The sequence below is a fragment of the Marmota marmota genome, unplaced genomic scaffold, assembly GCF_001458135.2.
Source record: "Marmota marmota marmota unplaced genomic scaffold, marMar, whole genome shotgun sequence".
NCBI classification, from domain to species: Eukaryota; Metazoa; Chordata; class Mammalia; order Rodentia; family Sciuridae; genus Marmota; species Marmota marmota.
Genome location: NW_026000026.1, coordinates 24,719,451 through 24,736,904, shown reverse-complemented (window position 1 = coordinate 24,736,904; position 17,454 = coordinate 24,719,451). Strand labels below are relative to the sequence as shown.

Below are 17,454 nucleotides of genomic sequence, written 5' to 3'. Positions count from 1 at the left end.
TGGTTTCAACAAAAGTGGCCTTCAGGTTCCTGAAAAACAACCCAGGCAACCATCGTTATCATAACCCACATGTCAGAGGTGCTACCTAAACAGAGCTAATGACAGACTAATTACATTTCTCAGCTGTATGACGTCCACTAAAAGCAAGAAACTGGAGTCAAGTGAAGTGCGAAGGTCTATTCAGACTTTCCCTTGGTTTTACCACCACTGAATCATGGAGGACCTAACATTTTTTACTTTAGCCATGGTTCCTGTCATGTACGGGTTACTTTTGAATACACAGTGTGTTCACACAGTTCAAATGCAGAAAGTACTTTTTCCAGGATACCTTTTAGTATGTGGAGAAAGTCTTTCTCCCCCATCCATGCTGCCCAGGTGTGTTGCTGCAGGCGGTTACTGCTTTTCCTGTGACCTTTAGAAGCAAGATGGCGAGTTCTATGCCGTAACAGCTTGTGACCCACACTGTTCTATTTACTTTTTTCCCCTGCTTTGATACTGGGGGTTGAACCCAGGAATGCTCTCCTGTTGAGCCACACCCCAACTCTTTTTATTTTTTGAGACAGAGTCTCACTAAGTTGCTTAGGACCTTGCTAAGTTGCTGAGACTGGTCTTGAATTTGAGATCTTCCTGCCTCAGCCTCCTACGAGGTTGGGATTACAAGTGTGCACCTCCATGCCTGTGAGGCAAGTTCTCTGCCACCAAGCTGTATCCCCAGCCCCTCCTTGATATTTTTTAAAATTAATTTTTCACAAGTTTTCCACCTTGGTTTTTAAGTTTTTATTTTACTTAATATGTATTAGAGATATATTTTTTAATATTTATTTTTTAGATTTTTCGGTGGACATAACATCTTTATTTTATTTTTATGTGGTGCTGAGGATCGAACCCAGCGCCCCAGGCATGCCAGGCGAGCATGCTACTGCTTGAGCCACATCCCCAGCCCGAGATATTTTCATATCAGTCTAAAAAGAGCTTCCTTGTTTTTAAAGGCTGGCTGTGGTATTAATTGAGGGAAAGGAAAATTCTCCTTTCATTGATGTTTTAAAGTAAGGGAAAATATGATCATTTTTCTCTCTTAAAAAGCTTTCAAAGAGCTGGTGCCATGGTGCATGCTTGTAATTCCATTGACTCTGAAGGCTAAGTCAGGAGGGTTCCAAGTTCAAGGACTGCCTAGACAATTGAATGAGACTCTGTTTCCAAATAAAACCTAAAAACAGCAAGGGATGTAGTTCGGTGGTAGAGTGCCCTGCATTCAATCTCCAGTACCTAAGATTAAAAAAAGATACAAAAGATAACCAAGTGATGATGGAAACCTCAGAAATCAATTGGGCCTCTGCTGGGGAGGTAAAGGAAGGGTAGATGGGGCCAAGCAAGCGACTCCGTGCGGGGCTGAGGAGAAGGCAGCTGCCTAAGGCTTCTTTCCGTTTCCCCTCCAGTGATCCAGCTGATTGTCGTGGGGGAGGGAGCAGAGAGTGCCTTGAACTGTAGGCACCCAGTAGATATCCTCTCCTTGTGTCCCCTTAGCACCTATGGCCACCATGGCCCTCTGTGACTTGTGATTGAGTGAATAATGTTTTCTTCTCTCTTTAAGTCCTGGATCTGGGAGTTTTCATTAAGACCATGAAGAAGGTTCTGCAGAATGTGTCAGATGAGATGCTGGAGACCTTGTTTTTGAAGGTGGACTCAAATTGTAATGGCTTCATCACCTGGGTGAGGAGGGTATCCTTGTTGCTTCAGATATCTCGGGGAGGCTGGAGGATACAGTCCTAAACAGGTGGAGCAAATGGAGGTATGAAGATGGGAGGCAGTCACAGCATCAGAAAATCTCCCTTTGGATTCTGGCACTAGCTGGCGTGCTTGCCAGGTAGAGGAACCTTGGTATCTCTCTCTCTCTCTGGTACCTGGAATGCTTGACCACTGAGCCACATCCCCAGCTCTGTTTATTTTTTATTTTGAGATAGGGACTTGCTAAGTTGCTGAGGCCAGCTTTGAACTTGTGATCCTCCTGCCTTAATCTCCCTAGTTGCTGGGATTACAGGTGTGTGCCACCATGCCCAGGGAGGAAACTTGATGTCTCTTAGGAGTCCTTCTCGAGACTTCTGTCAGCAGGGCTCATTGCAATTCATTCTGCAGTGGGATATGGGAGAGTGTGTGTGACAAGTATCCATGGTCCTTGTGTGAGACCTTCTTGTGGGGTATCTCTGACATGTGGCTATCCTGCACACCAGCCTCTTATGCAGTTTGGGGAATCCAAGCCAGTATTATGACCATCTCATGGCTCTTTATAGTCACTCAGAAGACGAACCTGTGGCTGTTAAATCCAAAAATATCGGGGTTTTATAGGATAGCAGTAATAGTGGTTTTGTTTTTTCTGTATTTGAATGTTCTATAATGAGCACATATGGCATATAAACATATAGCAAAGTACAAACATAGTATGACATGTGGATGTAGTAAAGATGACATAGGGCACCGTGCAGAGCACTTAATAAAGTGTGAGACCTCACACTTTAAGGTTTACTTAAACCTCACAAGAATTCTATGAGGTAGAAGTGGGAAACTGAAGCATAGAGGTTAGGAACTTGCCCAGGGTTGCAGAGCTATCTAATAGTTGAGGCAATATTCAAACCCAGGGAACTTCTTTAAGGTCCATTTATGAACTACCATGGCATCCCTCCTACCCCCTTAGTTTAAGTATATATTGCAGGTTTTATTTTTGAAAGTTTTTTGCTTTTATTTCTCTAAACATTCTTTAGTAAATGGTTCTAGCATTCTCCACCATCTACACAATGATCCTTCTTTTTCTTTTTCTTTTTTTTTTTGTGGGGGGGGGGTACCAGGGATTGAACTCAGGGGCACTTGATCACTGAGCCATACCCTCAGCTCTATTTTGTATTTTTTTTAGAGACAGGGTCTCACTGAGTTGCTTAGCGCCTTGTTTTTGCTGAGTCTGGCTTTGAACTTGCAATCTTCCTGCATGAGCCTCCTGAGCTGCTGGGATTATAGGCATGGGCCACTGTGCTTGGCTACACAACAATCCTTCTTAACACCTTTCTCTTTTTCTATTTTTTGTTGATATGAGGTCTTGGTCTTGCTGTTGTTGTCCAGGCTGGTGTTTAATCTATAGGCTCGAGCAATCTTCCCGTCTTTACCTCCTGCGTAGCTGGCGGGTACCACCACATGTGACTCCTGTTTCTTGTTTTGGCTCTGGCAATATTTTCATGAAGTTATTTGGAGCCTAGAGTTGCCCAAATGGCCCTAGTTATGGGTTCTCCCCAGTTGTTAACTTGGTACATGAATTTGGCAATTCACACATGCTTACATAAGGGGCTCCTCCTTATCTCTACAGTGGAGGGTGAATAGAGAGCTGTCCTCAGCATTGCTGAGGGAGTTCAGGAGAGGGGTTGCTTTGCTGAATTAACAGATGCTTGCAAATAGGCTTTCCCATGTTCAGGATTCAAACCCAGGTCTGTTGTTTAGCCACTTCCCTTGAGTGCTCAGGAAACAGCCCAGAAACCCTTGGAAGGGACTGGGGAGGGATGAGGAAGACACTAGAAACCACTTGGGTTTCCGAAGGTGACTGCTGAACTGCTAATATCCACCCTCCCTTTCCTGATTTTTCTGAGGCAGGAGAAATATATGGATTACATGATGCGTGAGTTCCAGGGGCTGGAGTTGATGAGGAAGAGCCAGTACCGCCTGCTGTTCCAGCTCCCTATGAGGATCATCCCCCTGTAAGGAGCCTCTTCCCTGGACCTGGGGGTTTGACTGAATAAGCGCTGGTGCCAGTCCTGCAAGGAGCCCCCTTCCTAAGGTCATAAGCCATTCTTTGCTGGTGCCAACCAGGGATCTGACACTGGACTTGATGCTGAATGCCTTTTAGTTCTTTTCTGCCTCACAATCATGTAGGTGTTCATTAGGATGAAGACAGGTGATTTGTTCCCATTTCACATATGAGGAAACTGGGGCTCAGAGAGGCCAAATGTCTTGCAGGCCAATAGACAGAAAGTGGTAGAGTTGCACTGTTTGGCCCTCTCCACTCACCTTGGGTCTGTGTCAACTGTCTTAGGCAGGTGGCTGAGACCGGGGAGCCAACTCCTGTGGTATAAGCTGTGGTGGCCTGCACTTGTGTCCTGGTCAGGAGGGGGCTGTGGGTAGGTATTTCCTCAGGAGTACACCCAGGTCAGGCCACAGGAAGACCAAGAACTAGAAGTCATCCTTGCCCTGCAGTAGCTCAGAGTTTAATAAGGTACTTTAAATGAGAATTGTTAGGGGGACTTTGTAGGTGGAATTTGGCTGGGATTTAATTGAGGAATAGCCAATAAATATGAACATTAAAAGGTTTTATGACCATAATTTTGTCATAGACACTACTCACTGTAGTCATACCTGTGCTGGACTGCTGTTTGTCCTGAGAAAAAAGTGTCAGAAAGCTTGTGTCTTAGTTTCTCCATTTCATTTGCTTAACCTGCAAACCTAGAAAGCATTTCCAATTTTTGGGAGGAAATAGCCAAATATTATTTAGTTGTCTTTATAAGAGGGTAACTTTTTATTTTTATTTTTGGCAGGGAGCCGTACTAGGAATTGAACTCAGGGGCATTTGACCACTGAGCCACATCCCCAGCCCTATTTTGTATTTTATTTAGAGACAGGGTCTCACTGAGTTGCTTAGCCTCTCACTTTTGCAGAGGCTGGATTTGAACTCTAATCCTCTTGCCTTGACTGGAATTACAGGCTTGTGCCACTGCGCCCAGCTGAAAGGGTAATTTTTAATGGACTCACTTTGGGTTAGGGGGATGTGGCTCAGTGGTAGAGCACTTGTCTGGCATGTGGGAAGCCTTGGGTTTGATCCTCAACACTGAGTCATCTAAATGAGCCCACCCAGGCTGAGTGCGCCCAGTGCACTGTCCTGTTTGATCCCACTGCTGTCCTGGGAGGGGTGCTGCTGTCAGCCTAAAAGGAAACCATGACATTGCCCTGGGGCCATCCTAACTTTTCAGAGCTCTTACTTGTGTCTATTTCTCACAGTTTTTGGTCTTGACAGAAGTGGCAGAATTGGAGATGATGATTAGAAAGGCAGCTGAGAGTTCACCATTGTTCATACAGAGCAGTGGGCTGAGGACGGAGTAGCAGGAAAACAGTGTCCAGCTACATGTTTTTCCTACTCTTCCGCTGAGATGGCAACAGCAGCCGAGTTTCATAGGGGTGTGGGTCATACTTAAGCCAGAAGTCAGATCATGTCCACAGCAAGGCTTGGAGAGGGCTCTGGGGGAGGGGGAAGATGCTTGGGTTCTAGTTTTAGCTCAGTTGGAAACCAGTGCAGAACTTCAGGTATTGGTTCTTTGTAAGATGAAGTGACATCACTGCCTTGCCAGGGTCCAAAGATTGGACACATGAAGTGTCAGAGTGCTTGATGATGCTATGTCAGGAAGTCAAAATGGTGGTCATCCTTTCTAGCCAGATGGCTTAGCCAGCTTTGGCGCAGGAAAGAAGCCACTGGAAGGTAGCACTGAAGCATGCTGGGAAGGCTGCCGGTCTCATCCGGTGAGGCAAGGTCTATCCCTGGAACTTCTCTCTGTGTTCAGTGCATGGCCAGGAGATGAAGAGTTGGCTGCCCAGGGCCCTAATTCCTCACTGTCCTCTGGTGTACCCACCTCATGCTTGGGTTCTGTTCTCCACCCCAGAGCACTGGAGCAGTGGCTAGAAAGTGTTATTTCTCAGGTTTCAGTCACATGCCCCACCCTGCTTACCCTTGGTGGGCTGCTTCTGCTAGAAAAGAAGACCTCAGCTCTCTGCCTTGTTTGTCCCATCGCGCACTGGTGAGGAAGTTGGCTGGTTATTGCTCAGGATAAACTTTTAGAGCCCATCTCATGCCATCGTCCTACATAGCTCTTATTCTTTTTTTCTTTTTCTTTTTGTGGTGCTGCGGATGGAATCCAGGGCCTTGCACTTGCTAGGCAAGCCCTGTACCGCTGGGCTACATCCCAGCCCCCACTGGGGCTCGCTCTTGTGGCCATTGTCAGTCTAATAGAAATCTGCTTGGAGGAGGGGGCAGCCCATGTCTCAGGGGGCCAGCCACTGTCCCTTGGTGCATGTGTGAATGAAGCTGCTCCTGCTTGCTTTTGTCCTTCCTCCCCTGGGTTCTGCTCTAGACTGCTTGGTGGCCCACCACCTGTCTTCCTAAATAAAATTTTATTGAAACATGGCCTTGTCTGTTCATGTACGTATTTAAGGCTGCTTATTTATGGTACAGTTGAGTAGTGATAACCCTCCTTTCTGAGCTGTTTCTGTTTGCTTCTCACCATTCAAAGGAATCATGGGTGTGAGATTGTGAAAGTGGAGTTTTTCATCCAACGATTCAAGAAGATTGGGTGTTTCCTGACTATCACCAAAGATGGGATCCTGCAGTTCTGGTCTGAGTCTTTCTCACTGATTAACTCCTTTATGGTGAGTGGGGTGGTGCATGTGGAGCACACGTAGGGTTACCGGAGAGCATCGCCTTAGCACCCTGACATTGAAGGTGACCTGGACCCAGTGTGGGCTTGTTCTTGGCATTTGTTGTCTAAGCAGCCTGGACTTGTCACAGGATGTGGGTCCATGGTCTGGCTTTCCTGTGGGAGCCTCACACTTCTTTTCTGCTAAGGAGGACTCCACCGTGACGTGACGCCCAATAGACATCTCCAACCTAGTTTGTCCAAATAGCATGTCACTCCAGCTCCCCCTGCCCACAGGGCTATTTTTTTTGAGTCATCTCAGCAAATGCCATCATCGTCCAGCAAGGCTCCTGCACTAGAGTTCAGCCTTCTTTCCTTGCCTTGTCACACTCATACTGTCTCCATGTCCCGCTGGTTTTAACCCATTACCTGGACCAGGTAGGAAATCACCTGGTTGTGAGCATGGACCCTGGAGCTCAATTGCAGGCTCAGAATCCCAAATGGACCACCTTCCGGCTCCAAACCCCGGCAGGGTATGATACAGCTCTCCAGGCCTCTGAGTCCTCATCTGTGAAAGGGGGCTTGTTGAGAGGATTTAATGACCTCGTACGTGGGTTGTGCTTGATTAGGACAAGGCACACAGCAGGTGCTCAATAAATAGAAGCCAACATTGTCGCGGTCTTTCTGCCGCCAGGTCCTGGCCCAGAGTAGTAGTGATAGGACACTCAAGAAAAGCTGCTGTGGGCTTGATATCGCCAGGTTACTCCAAAAAGCTCCAGAACAGGAGGCAAGCACTGTTCTCCAGGGCTCTGCAGGAGGGCTTGCGGAGAATGCTGCCAGCCGCCTGAAGGGCTCCCCTCCTGTGGGACTGCCCAGGGCTCGCAGCAGCAGCAGCAGCAGCAGCAGCAGCAGCAGCCATCCCTGGGGGTGTGAGGGCTGGATGGAGCTGAGGTTCCTGAGGTTCCCTGAGGCTATGGCTTCTGGCAAACTCCTGCCTTTTCTGTGTGTTAAGGGAGGGTGCATTGCTGCCAGAGCTCCTGGTGGTGTCTGCTACACAGTCACCTCAGTGCCCCTTACGGGCCAAAGCCTGGGAAGGCTGAAGAAGACAGAGGAAGGCTCCCTAGGAGGGGTCCTGGTAAGGCTTGGAGGACCTGGAGGTTCTTCCTGCTTTGGCAGGTAGATTTTGGCAAGGGTGAGCCATCTGTGAACACCTACTCTGGAGTCTGAGGTGGGGCCTGGACTCCCATCACTAGTACTGTGACCTTGGGCAGGTCACTGGAACTTCCAGGGCTCCTGGTTTCCCATCTGAATAGTGTGGATGCTGGAGGTTACCAGTTTATGGGGGTGTGTAGGTCAGACCCCACCCAAGATGGGAGAGGACCTTGGGGGTTTCCAGTCATCGTCCTCACTGTCCGAGGCATGTGGGGGAGTCTGAGAGTGTAGGGCTGTGGTCTGGGTGTTCTGTCCATTCTGATGGAACAGCCTGTTCTTTGTCCTCCCTGTGGGAATGCCTCACTAGTTCTGGGCATCCATCTAGAGGAACTTCTTTGAAACATAGCTTCTTTCTTTTTTGGGGGGGGATTGAACCCAGGGCCTTGTGCACAGGAGGCAAGCACTCTTCTAATTGAGCTATATCCCAGCTCCGGCCTTCTTTCTTTTTCAGACTCCATTCTGCTTTCTTTAGCTGAGAGCCATTGTATTAACCATGGAACAAAGGAGTCTTAAAAATAAGACTCCTTGGGCTGGGCGCAGTGGAGCACACCTGTAATCCCAGTGGCTCAGGAGGCTGAGGCAGGAGGATCAAGTGTTCTAAGCCAGCCTCAGCAACTTAGTTGAGATCGTGTCTCTAAATAAAATATTTAGGGGTGGGGAGGTGGCTCAGTGGTTAAGCACCCCTGGTTCAATTCCTGGTACCCTCCCCACCAAAAAGACTCCTGGGGTGGCTTACCTGACTCATCTCATCCTTCTCTACACCCACCTGTCAGGCTGCTTTCTCTTCCCATGGAAATAGAAGGGGACATGACTTTGCTCAAGGCTTTCCCCTTGGAGGACCAGCTCAAGTTCGTCTGAGTAGACAGCTGCTCAGAGTGAAGGCCCCGGACCCTCACTGGATGCCTTCGCTCCCTTCATTCCATCCATTACTCCCAACCTGGCAGAATACATCCTTGGTAACAAGCAAGCCCCGTGACTGGGTGGCACCTGAGATGGTAAACAAGACTCAGACATCGGGAGGGGCAGACACAGGGAAGTCAGGTTCTTTTCTCTAACCCTAATTCCTCTTCCTGGAGACATCTGCTGTGTCCAGTTTTGGGTCACTCTTCCATGGGTCACTTACATATGTGTCCCCCTTTTTCTTTTTTAATTTAATTTTTTTTTTTAATATATTAGGGATTGAATACAGGGGCACTTTACCACTGAGCTACATCCCCAGACTTTATATAACACTTCTGCTAAATGTCTTAGGGTCTCACCAAGTTGCTGAGGCTGGCTTTGAAAGATCCTCCTGCCTCAGCCTAAGTTGCTTGGATTACAGGGGTGTGACACCACACCTGGCCCCTCTTCTTTGTAAATGTACAGATGGTGTCACAGTGTAATGCTGCTCTCCATCTTGCTTTCTCACTTGGTAAATATATGTGGCAACTCTTCTTTATTGGCAGGTGTACAGCCCTTCACTCTTTGTGTCTGGTGGTGGCCCATAGTAGTGTCCCATTGCTTTCATGGCACGCTGCAGCCCCTGCCTTTGCACACACTGTGGGTTTGACTTGAAAACAAATCCCTGGATCCCAAGCTCTGTACATTCAAGACTTTGGAACAACCTATTGAAACTATAGACGAGGACACTGAGACCAGAGATGTTAGGGAGCTTATTCAAAGGCCTGTCATGAGGAGTTGGTCGTAGCACCAGGCTCTGTGTCTGTGCCTGCTCCAGGGTCCTGTGTGGCAGGAGAAGGTTTACAGCCCGTGCTCATGGTGTGCTCTGCTGGGGAGTTCCCCAGCCCAAGCCTCCCCTTGTCTTCCTCTGCCAGCTTAGCCAGTTCCTGCAGCTCCACAGCCAGCAGATGTGGGTCACAGACATGGTGTGCCTGCCCAACCTGAACCTCATTGCAGTTTCATCTACCGAACTGAAGATAGGTGAGTCCTGGGCTCCCCAGGCCTGCTTTCTGCACTTGCACTTGGGCAGCTGTGTCAGCTGAGCACCCCGTATCATGGATGCGAGCCCTCTGGAAGCACTGGTGGGAGGAGAGGCCTGGTCATCAGGTGCCGAGTGGCTGCTGAGTGCTGGGTGCCATAGGAGGGACCGAGAGGGACCAGTCACTTGTTGACTGCCCAACTCCTCTCAGTAGGCAGGGAATGCTTAATGAATACCTGAATATTGAATTGATCCAAATTTATCGACTGGAGGCTATAACCAGTCCACCTCTAGCCCTGATTCTCCCCTCTCCAGCCACCTGCAGCCTGGGCCACCCTGGGCTCTCACTTGAGTGGCACTGAAGCCTTGCTTGCGCTCTTCCTCTCAAGGCCCACGGAGCAGCTTTCAAAATGCCTTTCTGCAGAAAGCTTTCAATTCGCTCCCCTGCTCTTAGCCTGGTGATGGGATCCTTAACTTGGCCCCAGGCCCTGGAAGTCCTGACCCCTATGGCCCCACAGTCTTCTCTACCTGTTGCTGTCCCTGGAGCCTGAGGCTACTGTGACCTTCTCTCCCCTCTTCTGATGGGTGCTGCGGCCTCCGTCCCTGTGCTCCAGCGATCCTCTGGCACCTCTCCCCACCCCCACAGCGTCTACTTTCCCTTTAGGTTTCATCTCAGATTTCACTTCCTCCAGGGGTCTTTTGTGACCATCTCCTCCAAGTCAGTTTCCTCTGTTGAAAAGGCCTGTGTGAGATTGTCCCTCTCCCAGTCAGGGTCCCTTTGAGGTACAGTCACACGTCCTAGTGTGGTTCTGTGGTGCCTGTTTCCTCCTCCAGCCTGAAGGCTCCCTGACTTCCTGCAGTCAAGGGCTGCAGCTCTTTTACTCCCCTGTCTCCGTGGCTGGCACCTGTGAGATGTCTGGTGGCTATTAAGTGGGTGGAGGAGTGAGTGAATGAAGTGTCCAGCTGTCCCAGAGGCAGAGGTGGAGGTGGCACCAGCAGACTGGAAAGTGATCGGGGGAGGAGAGACAGTTGTGAGGCTGGAGCTCACGGGGCAGAGCTGAGGTGGAGGATGAGCCCCTGCTGCTCTGGAAGAGGCTGGGCCTGGGTTCAGACCCTGCTCCTGCCCGCTGTTGGTGTGACACTTTGGGCAAGTACTTTACCTCCCAGGGTTTCAGATTACCCAGAAGTAAGATGGAGCCTATGGTTAGTGGCTTAGTCGTTAGGTGTGAAGCTCACGGCCTGTCTCCTGGCATCTAGTAGGTGTTCAACCAATATCAGCCTGACTATGAGGTTAGATTATGTGATAAGAGAAAGTGGTCATCGGTGAGCGCAGGCAGTCTGGGGGAGGTATCTGAGACCCAGGGAGGGCCTCAGTTGCAAATACATGTTTCCTGAGGACCAGGTGCTGTCCCTGTCTTCTTTCTTGTCCTTCATTCCTGAGAGACTGGCATGAGAATCTCAGAGAGGATCGTGTCATCACAGCCCTCCTCACCGAGCAGCTGTCATCTCCCGGGAACACTCGGTCAAGGCCAGAGGCTCACCAGCATGAGCCTCAGCCTCTGTGGCCCAGAGGCCTGCCCTCCCCTGGGATCCACAGCCTCCTCGGTGGCTGGCTCCTAGAGAGGTGGAGGGGGGAGAGCTGTATCTGGGTGAAGACAGCTCCATTAGTGAGGCTGCTGCTCATTAGATGGGGGCTGAACTGGAGCCCCATCTGTTGGAAGCAGCTGGACTTTTTTGAGAAGGGTTTTGAGGTTTGAAGCAGCTGGGTGTGAGGACCCCTTTGAAGGGTTTTGAACAGAATGAAAATAGTGTTTTCAAAAAATTAGTCTGGAAGGGCTGGTTCAGGTGGGTAAAAGAAGGGGCGAGATGGCAAGAAGCCGTCTCTTCTCTATCCTAGTGCACCTGTGTGGAGTCTGCTTACCTGGCCTCGGACCCGTCCGGGGTTTCAGTGGTGGGACGCGTGGGGCTGGGCCCTGGTCCTGAGGAGGGAGTGGCAGGGTGGTGAGGAAGTGGGTCTCCCTGTCCCTGCAGTGCAGGGATGGACAGAGCAAGTGACCAGCTGAGCCAAGGGGCAGAGGCACCCCGCTGCCGGCAGAGCCCAGGGCTCAGCATTTCCCTGCATTTGCTTGTCACAGCTGTTGTTGGCAGATTCCTCAGAGCCTAGGTGCTGTGCTGGGCACTGTGGGTGCCACACTGCAGAGGAGAGACAGACCCTAAGACCCAAACAAATTAGATGTTGAGATAGGTGCCATGAGGGAATCGATAAGGCCTGGGTCCAGGGAACGACCTTTCTGAGAGGACATTTGAGTAGGTCTTGAAGGAGTCCCGGGAGCGTTCCGGGTGGAGGGAACAGTGGGGAGGGCCTGGGGTGGGGTGAGCGTGTGGCTGGAGCCTGGTAGGCCAGGGCTGGGGTGGCAGGCGGGAGTCAGGACAGAGGCAGGAGTGGTGGCCAGGCAGGATGTGGATGGAGTGCAGAGGCCCACGGGCTGTCCTACAAGCCCTTGCCACTATGGTGGGCTCTGGAGATTCAATCTAGCCGCAGTGGGAAGCACTGGCTTGGTGACTTTACTCTGATTGGCTGCCTCTGGTTGTCACAGGGATACTGAAGGGGTTTCAGTTCCATATGTGCCTTTTCCTGCTCTTCTGTCTCTTCCCCAGAGTTCTTTGATATTAGTGACCATAAATGTGTCCGGACCTTCACCTTTATTGATCTGGACTGCTGTGTCTTGGCCATGAACTACTGGTGAGTCCCACAGAAGATGGGAGAAGGGTCTGGGCAGGTGCCATATCACAGGAGGGGCTGGGGCTGGGGTCTCAGAACACCTCCCTGTAGACAGCCTGGAAAGATCCTCACTCCACTGGTTTGAGGCCCTGTATCCTCTTTCCCTCAAGCTGCTTTTCCCCTGGGGTGGCCTTTATGGTCACTCTGACCTTGGAGTTGTCGTTGCTTCTCTCCCTATCCCTCTCCTGTCCAGTCAGCTGTCAAACCCTGGCAGAGGCTGGTCCCACTGTAGCTGAGGACTTTGGGAACATCATAGTCTATAGGGAGGGGTGGCTTGATAACGAGAGTTGGAAGACTAGGGATTAATTTGTTTTGGTTGAAACAAAATACCAAATTCTCATTGAGTATCAGTCTGGATCTGGGCCACTGGGCAAGGTTGGGGAAGTTGGTTGGAACTGCCCCGGATCCCGAGGTGGAGGGAGCTGTGGGAGGCAGGTGGGTGAAGGACAGGAGGATCCACAGCCTGTTCTGTCCCCATCTTTCCTTAGGTCTGACTATCACAGAGGCGTGTTCTGCTATGGGGACACCAAGGGCAATGTTATTGTCTTCATCTCTGACAGTGTGACCACCGGACTGTTCAACCCCCACATCCTCCCCAGACTCTCCAAATGGGGTAGCTCAGATGCACAGGAATGGGGCAGAGGTTGGGAGTGGGTTGAAGTGGGTCCTGAGCTGGCCCTGGCCCTGGGGTGCTCTTCCCATTCCATGCTGTGGACCTCTGGGGAGGTGGCCAAGGCACCAGTGGGTACTGGGCTGAGTGGCCTATGGGAGAGGGAGTGGTGGGGGAGCAACAGCAGAAGACCAGGGGCTGAGAAGAGGTCCATCCTTTTGCAGGCAGATCTTGTGCAGGTGAGGACCAGGGGCTGCAGGACACTCCTTACCCAGGAAGAAGGGAACATGCTGGGTATGACCTGAGGAAGTCCTTCCTGCCTTCTGAGGCCAGGGTAGTGGAACTTCCTTGGATGATTGTGAGGTGGCTTCTGCTCTCCTTGGCCTTGAGCTGCCTTTGGGTGGGTGGGGGTGTGGTGGAGGGGCCCTAGAGGTGGCCTCTGGTGGGCCTGGAGGACTCCTGGCTGGGCAGGAACGTGAGTGAGTGTGGTTGCCACTTTTGAGCAGCTGCATGCAGGGTGCCTGTGTGTCACCTCCCTCAGTCTCCACCTACTGCCCCGAGGGAGTTAATGAAGGAGCGTTGGTGGGCTGGAGCCACTCGGTGCGCAGCTATTGAATGGTGTCTGAGGTCTGAAGCCAGGGCACCTGCCAGAGACTACACTTTTAACCATTTGCTGGGCCACATCCTAAACTGCTTAAGGATGCCATTTGGAACTTCTCTGCCAAGGAGTTCCAGATCCCCAGCAGCCATGGGACCTGGGGCTGAGCTGGGGTTTCTGGGCCACTTCATATCCATTTAGAAGAGCCTAGGCAGGCCACCAGGGGTCCCAGCCACAGGGACCCTGACCCCCCTCCATCCAGGACACCAGCCCTGCCCCTTGAGCAGCGTCCGACTTTGGGACTTCCTACCACACTTGTTTCCGCCCTCAAGGTGGAGCTGGTGAGCAGCAGTGAGATGCATGGCCTAACCCCCCCCCTTCCCCCGCAGCCTCTTTCCTCTGCATTCCCTGGCAGTTGCCATCAGACCCAAGGCCAGAGTGTCAGGCGTTTCCAACCTACTTCCTTAAATTGCCCCTGAGGGTGGCCTGTGTGTGTCCCCTGGCCCACCCGTCTGTGTCCAGCTCGCTTTCCCTGGAGGTTCATTAGCTGCTGCCCCTGGGTGTTTGGTGGCCGGGAGGTTCACAAGGGCAGGGCTGTGCTGCAGCAGTACCTGCTCGTCAGAGTTGCTCGTTTTATGATGCATGGGTGCAACCTCTACTTGGAACTTGAGCTTTCTGAACAAGGGGTTTGGTGGCAAATCCCCCAAGAATGACATTTCAGGACGAGGGGAGTCTAGAATCTCCATTTGTTTCCACTGGGGAGAAAAATTGGCGCTCTGTAGTGAGGTGGCTTGTTTAGGACGCAGCACTGAGGGAGAATGTGGGCCCTGGCCTCTCAGCTGTGAGCCGCCTGAGTGGTGGCACCCACTAACCTCTCAAGTCACAGTGAGGCTCCATGCGCATTTGGCTGAAAAGACCTTTGAGAAGCAAGGAGTTGACAGTCAACTCCAGACATCATCTGAGAGTCTGCATGGCTGGCAAAGAGGGAAGCTAGTGTGGACCTCAGTTTTCCCCCCATCAGATCACTGGATCAAGGTTTCCATGCCAAAACTCTTAACTGAGAAGTCTGCTGTATACAGAAGTTACCAGCTGAGGGTAAGTTGTACCTTCTTGGCCAGTGACCATGGTGAACGTCCAATACACACACCACCCAAAAGTAAATGCAGAAAGTAGATTCACCTCCCGGGTCCAGTCTTAGCTCTAGGGATCGGGCCCTAGAACCAGAGCCAAGGCAGTTGTTGGAGGCCGTGGGTTCCATCTGCATGATATGCGTGGGTCCCAGCGTGGCCAGGCGTTCCCGCTGCTGCTGCTGTGGCCTGGCCCTGCAGACATCCCTGTCTTCTGGAGTCCTACAGCGTGTCTAGCTGGCTTCCCCACTCCTTTCTCTATGCAGCTTTTTCTCCTTTTGGCAGTCACAGGAATTATTCATTAGAATGACTGTCGTGTCACTCCAGTAGCTTCTATCACATTTGAAACAACTTCTCAAGTCCTTACCACAAGCATCAGGACATGAGGCCCCTGACTTGCTTTAGGTCTTGTTTTCTACCTTTTTTCTCATTTACTGTGCTGCAGAGACATAGGCTCCCTTGCTCTCCCCTCCCAAAATACCCCCAAGCCCTTTCCTACCACAGGGCCTTGGCACATGACATCCCTTCCAACTGCAGTGCTGTTCCCCTAGGTTCCTGTTTACCACCCTCTACTTGTTTCCCAGGATAACCTGCTGCCTCCTCTGTCTTTTCTCCCTTCACCCTGTACTTTCCACTCCCAACTTTGTATTGTCCACCCATTATTGTTGCCCTGTGATCCTCACAAGATTGACAGCTCCTTGAGGACAGGGACTTTGTGTGTTGTGCTCTCCGGTCCATCTCTAGTGCCTCCAACAGTGGGCTCCTAGCACATCTGTTGAACAAATGAGTGAATGAGAGCCTCAAGGTAAGCCTGAGTGGGGTGGTCGAAGGCTCCCGAATGTTGTTTCTGCGTGGGCTCTGTGACTTTCGTAGGAGGAGGCACCTACGACCTCATCTCCTTTTTATTTATTTATTTATTTATTTTTAATATTTTGTTTTTGTGTCATCTCCTTTTTCATCTTCCAGTGGGAATCTCTTTTGGGGCTTGGTTTTTCCTCCAAGTTGCTTAATGTCCCAGGTCTCATTCAGTGCCTTGGATTAGTGCCTCCTTGTGACGGACACTTGGTGAGACTGGAAAACCTGGCTTGGTGCCTTGCACACAGAAGGCACTGAATGAGTGTTGGATGGTCCCATCTCTCCCACCCGCCTCCATTCTTTCCTCTCCTCCATTCTTGTTGTAGACAGGAAAGTCTCCAGCTGGGGAGGCCAAGCTCTGGTCGAGGTCACAGATCCCAAGCTGGGGAAGTCAGAGGCCAGCCAGCCCACTTGTGTTCCTTTTCTTGTTAAGGCTGCCACAGGTTGTCCTTACCTCCCAGGCTCCCATGAACTTGTCTGACAAACTTAGAGGGTGGCAGTGGGCCAGAGGGACAGGTCCACGCAGTGGGCGCTTCCTGTGGAGGATGACTCCATCCATTCTCCCCTTGGGAGAATGACACTTGCACAGGCCCAACCTCATGGGTCCTTTCACGGACAAAGCAAATGTTCAAATGAAATGCCTTTAAGCATTTTCTGAGACAAGGGATGGCTACACTTTCCTGATCACTGGACCTGGGCTAGGACTTTGGGCCACTTCAATTTGTTCAAGCCATGGTCACTTCGTTAGGCTCCATCATCTCCAGGCCCCTCCAGCCCCTCACCCTGGCCATGTTCCAGGGGCTGGGCCTGGAATGCAGCTGTCCTCTGGAGGGTCTCCCACGAGGGCGGCTCTCTTCCCCAGGCTCTCCATCCCAACTGGTGTCAGAAGGTCAAGTTCATTTCCGATCTGAACCTCGTGGTCTCCTGTTCGGCCGTTGAGAAGTCCTCTCTGGTGCTGACAGTGTTGCCAGCCAAAGACCTTGAGAAACCCAGGTAAAGAGCACCTTTCCAGGCCGAGGCAGCATGGCTGAGAGGGAGGTGGGCAGTGAGTGGGCCTCGGTGGGTGGGTTCACATCAGCCATGTGATGTCCCTGCCAGAGAGGACTCACCTCTGTGCTAGTGGCATCTCCGTGAGCAGGGCAGTGTCCTGAGGATCACACCATGCCTAGGCGCAGGCAGTATGTGTCCTATGGGCTGACATAGGTCAGGAATTAGAGTGCACACTCTGGAGTCTAGTTTCAGTTATTGCTCCAGCCTCCACACCAGTGCTAAGAATGTGATAGGGTTCTTCTAGCCACAGCTCAGCACAGAAGCCAACAGCTCCTTCTTTCCCTCCCTTTCTCCCCTCCTTCATTCCTGTACTGGGGATTTAACCCAGGGGCACTTAGCCACTGAGCAGCCCCACTACCTTTTTTTTTTTTTTTTTTTTTAAATTTTAAACGGTCTCACTAAGTTGCTGAAGGCATCACTATGTTGCTAAGGCTGGCTCAAACTTGCAATCCTCCTATCTCAGCCTCCCAAGTTGCTGGGGTTACTGGTGTATGCCACTGTGCCCATCAAGACCATTCCTGAAGGAAGGAGTGAATATGAATATGAATTGGTTCAACTCTGTGACCCTCAGTTTGCTTATCTGTAAAATGAGTTAAGGAAAGCACTTACCTTAACTTAATAAATATCTCAAGGATTCCTTGAGGGAATAATGCTGTACGTGGAAAGTGTTCAACAACTGGTAGCATTTATTGTTCAGAGATGATTCCAATCATTTTTTTCATTCTAGATTCCTCTAACCCTGAGGAAATTTGTTTTTTTTATGGTACTGGGAATCAAACTCAGGGCCTTGAGCATGCTAAACAAGTGCTCTACCACCGAGTGAAACCCCCAGTCCCACCTTTCCTTTACAAAAAAAAAAAAAAAAGGT

General features: G+C 50.7%; 1 protein-coding gene across 1 annotated transcript in view; it reads left to right on the top strand.

The window, feature by feature from the left end:
- Positions 1-17,454, top strand: part of Efcab8 (EF-hand calcium binding domain 8) — a 65,278-nt gene that overhangs the window by 8,370 nt on the left and 39,454 nt on the right. Inside the window, 8 exon segments of the mRNA XM_015505555.2 lie at positions 1,592-1,710; positions 3,631-3,734; positions 6,312-6,447; positions 9,461-9,566; positions 12,223-12,307; positions 12,835-12,959; positions 14,576-14,649; positions 16,399-16,529. Coding sequence (XP_015361041.2) covers positions 1,592-1,710; positions 3,631-3,734; positions 6,312-6,447; positions 9,461-9,566; positions 12,223-12,307; positions 12,835-12,959; positions 14,576-14,649; positions 16,399-16,529 — 880 coding nt within the window.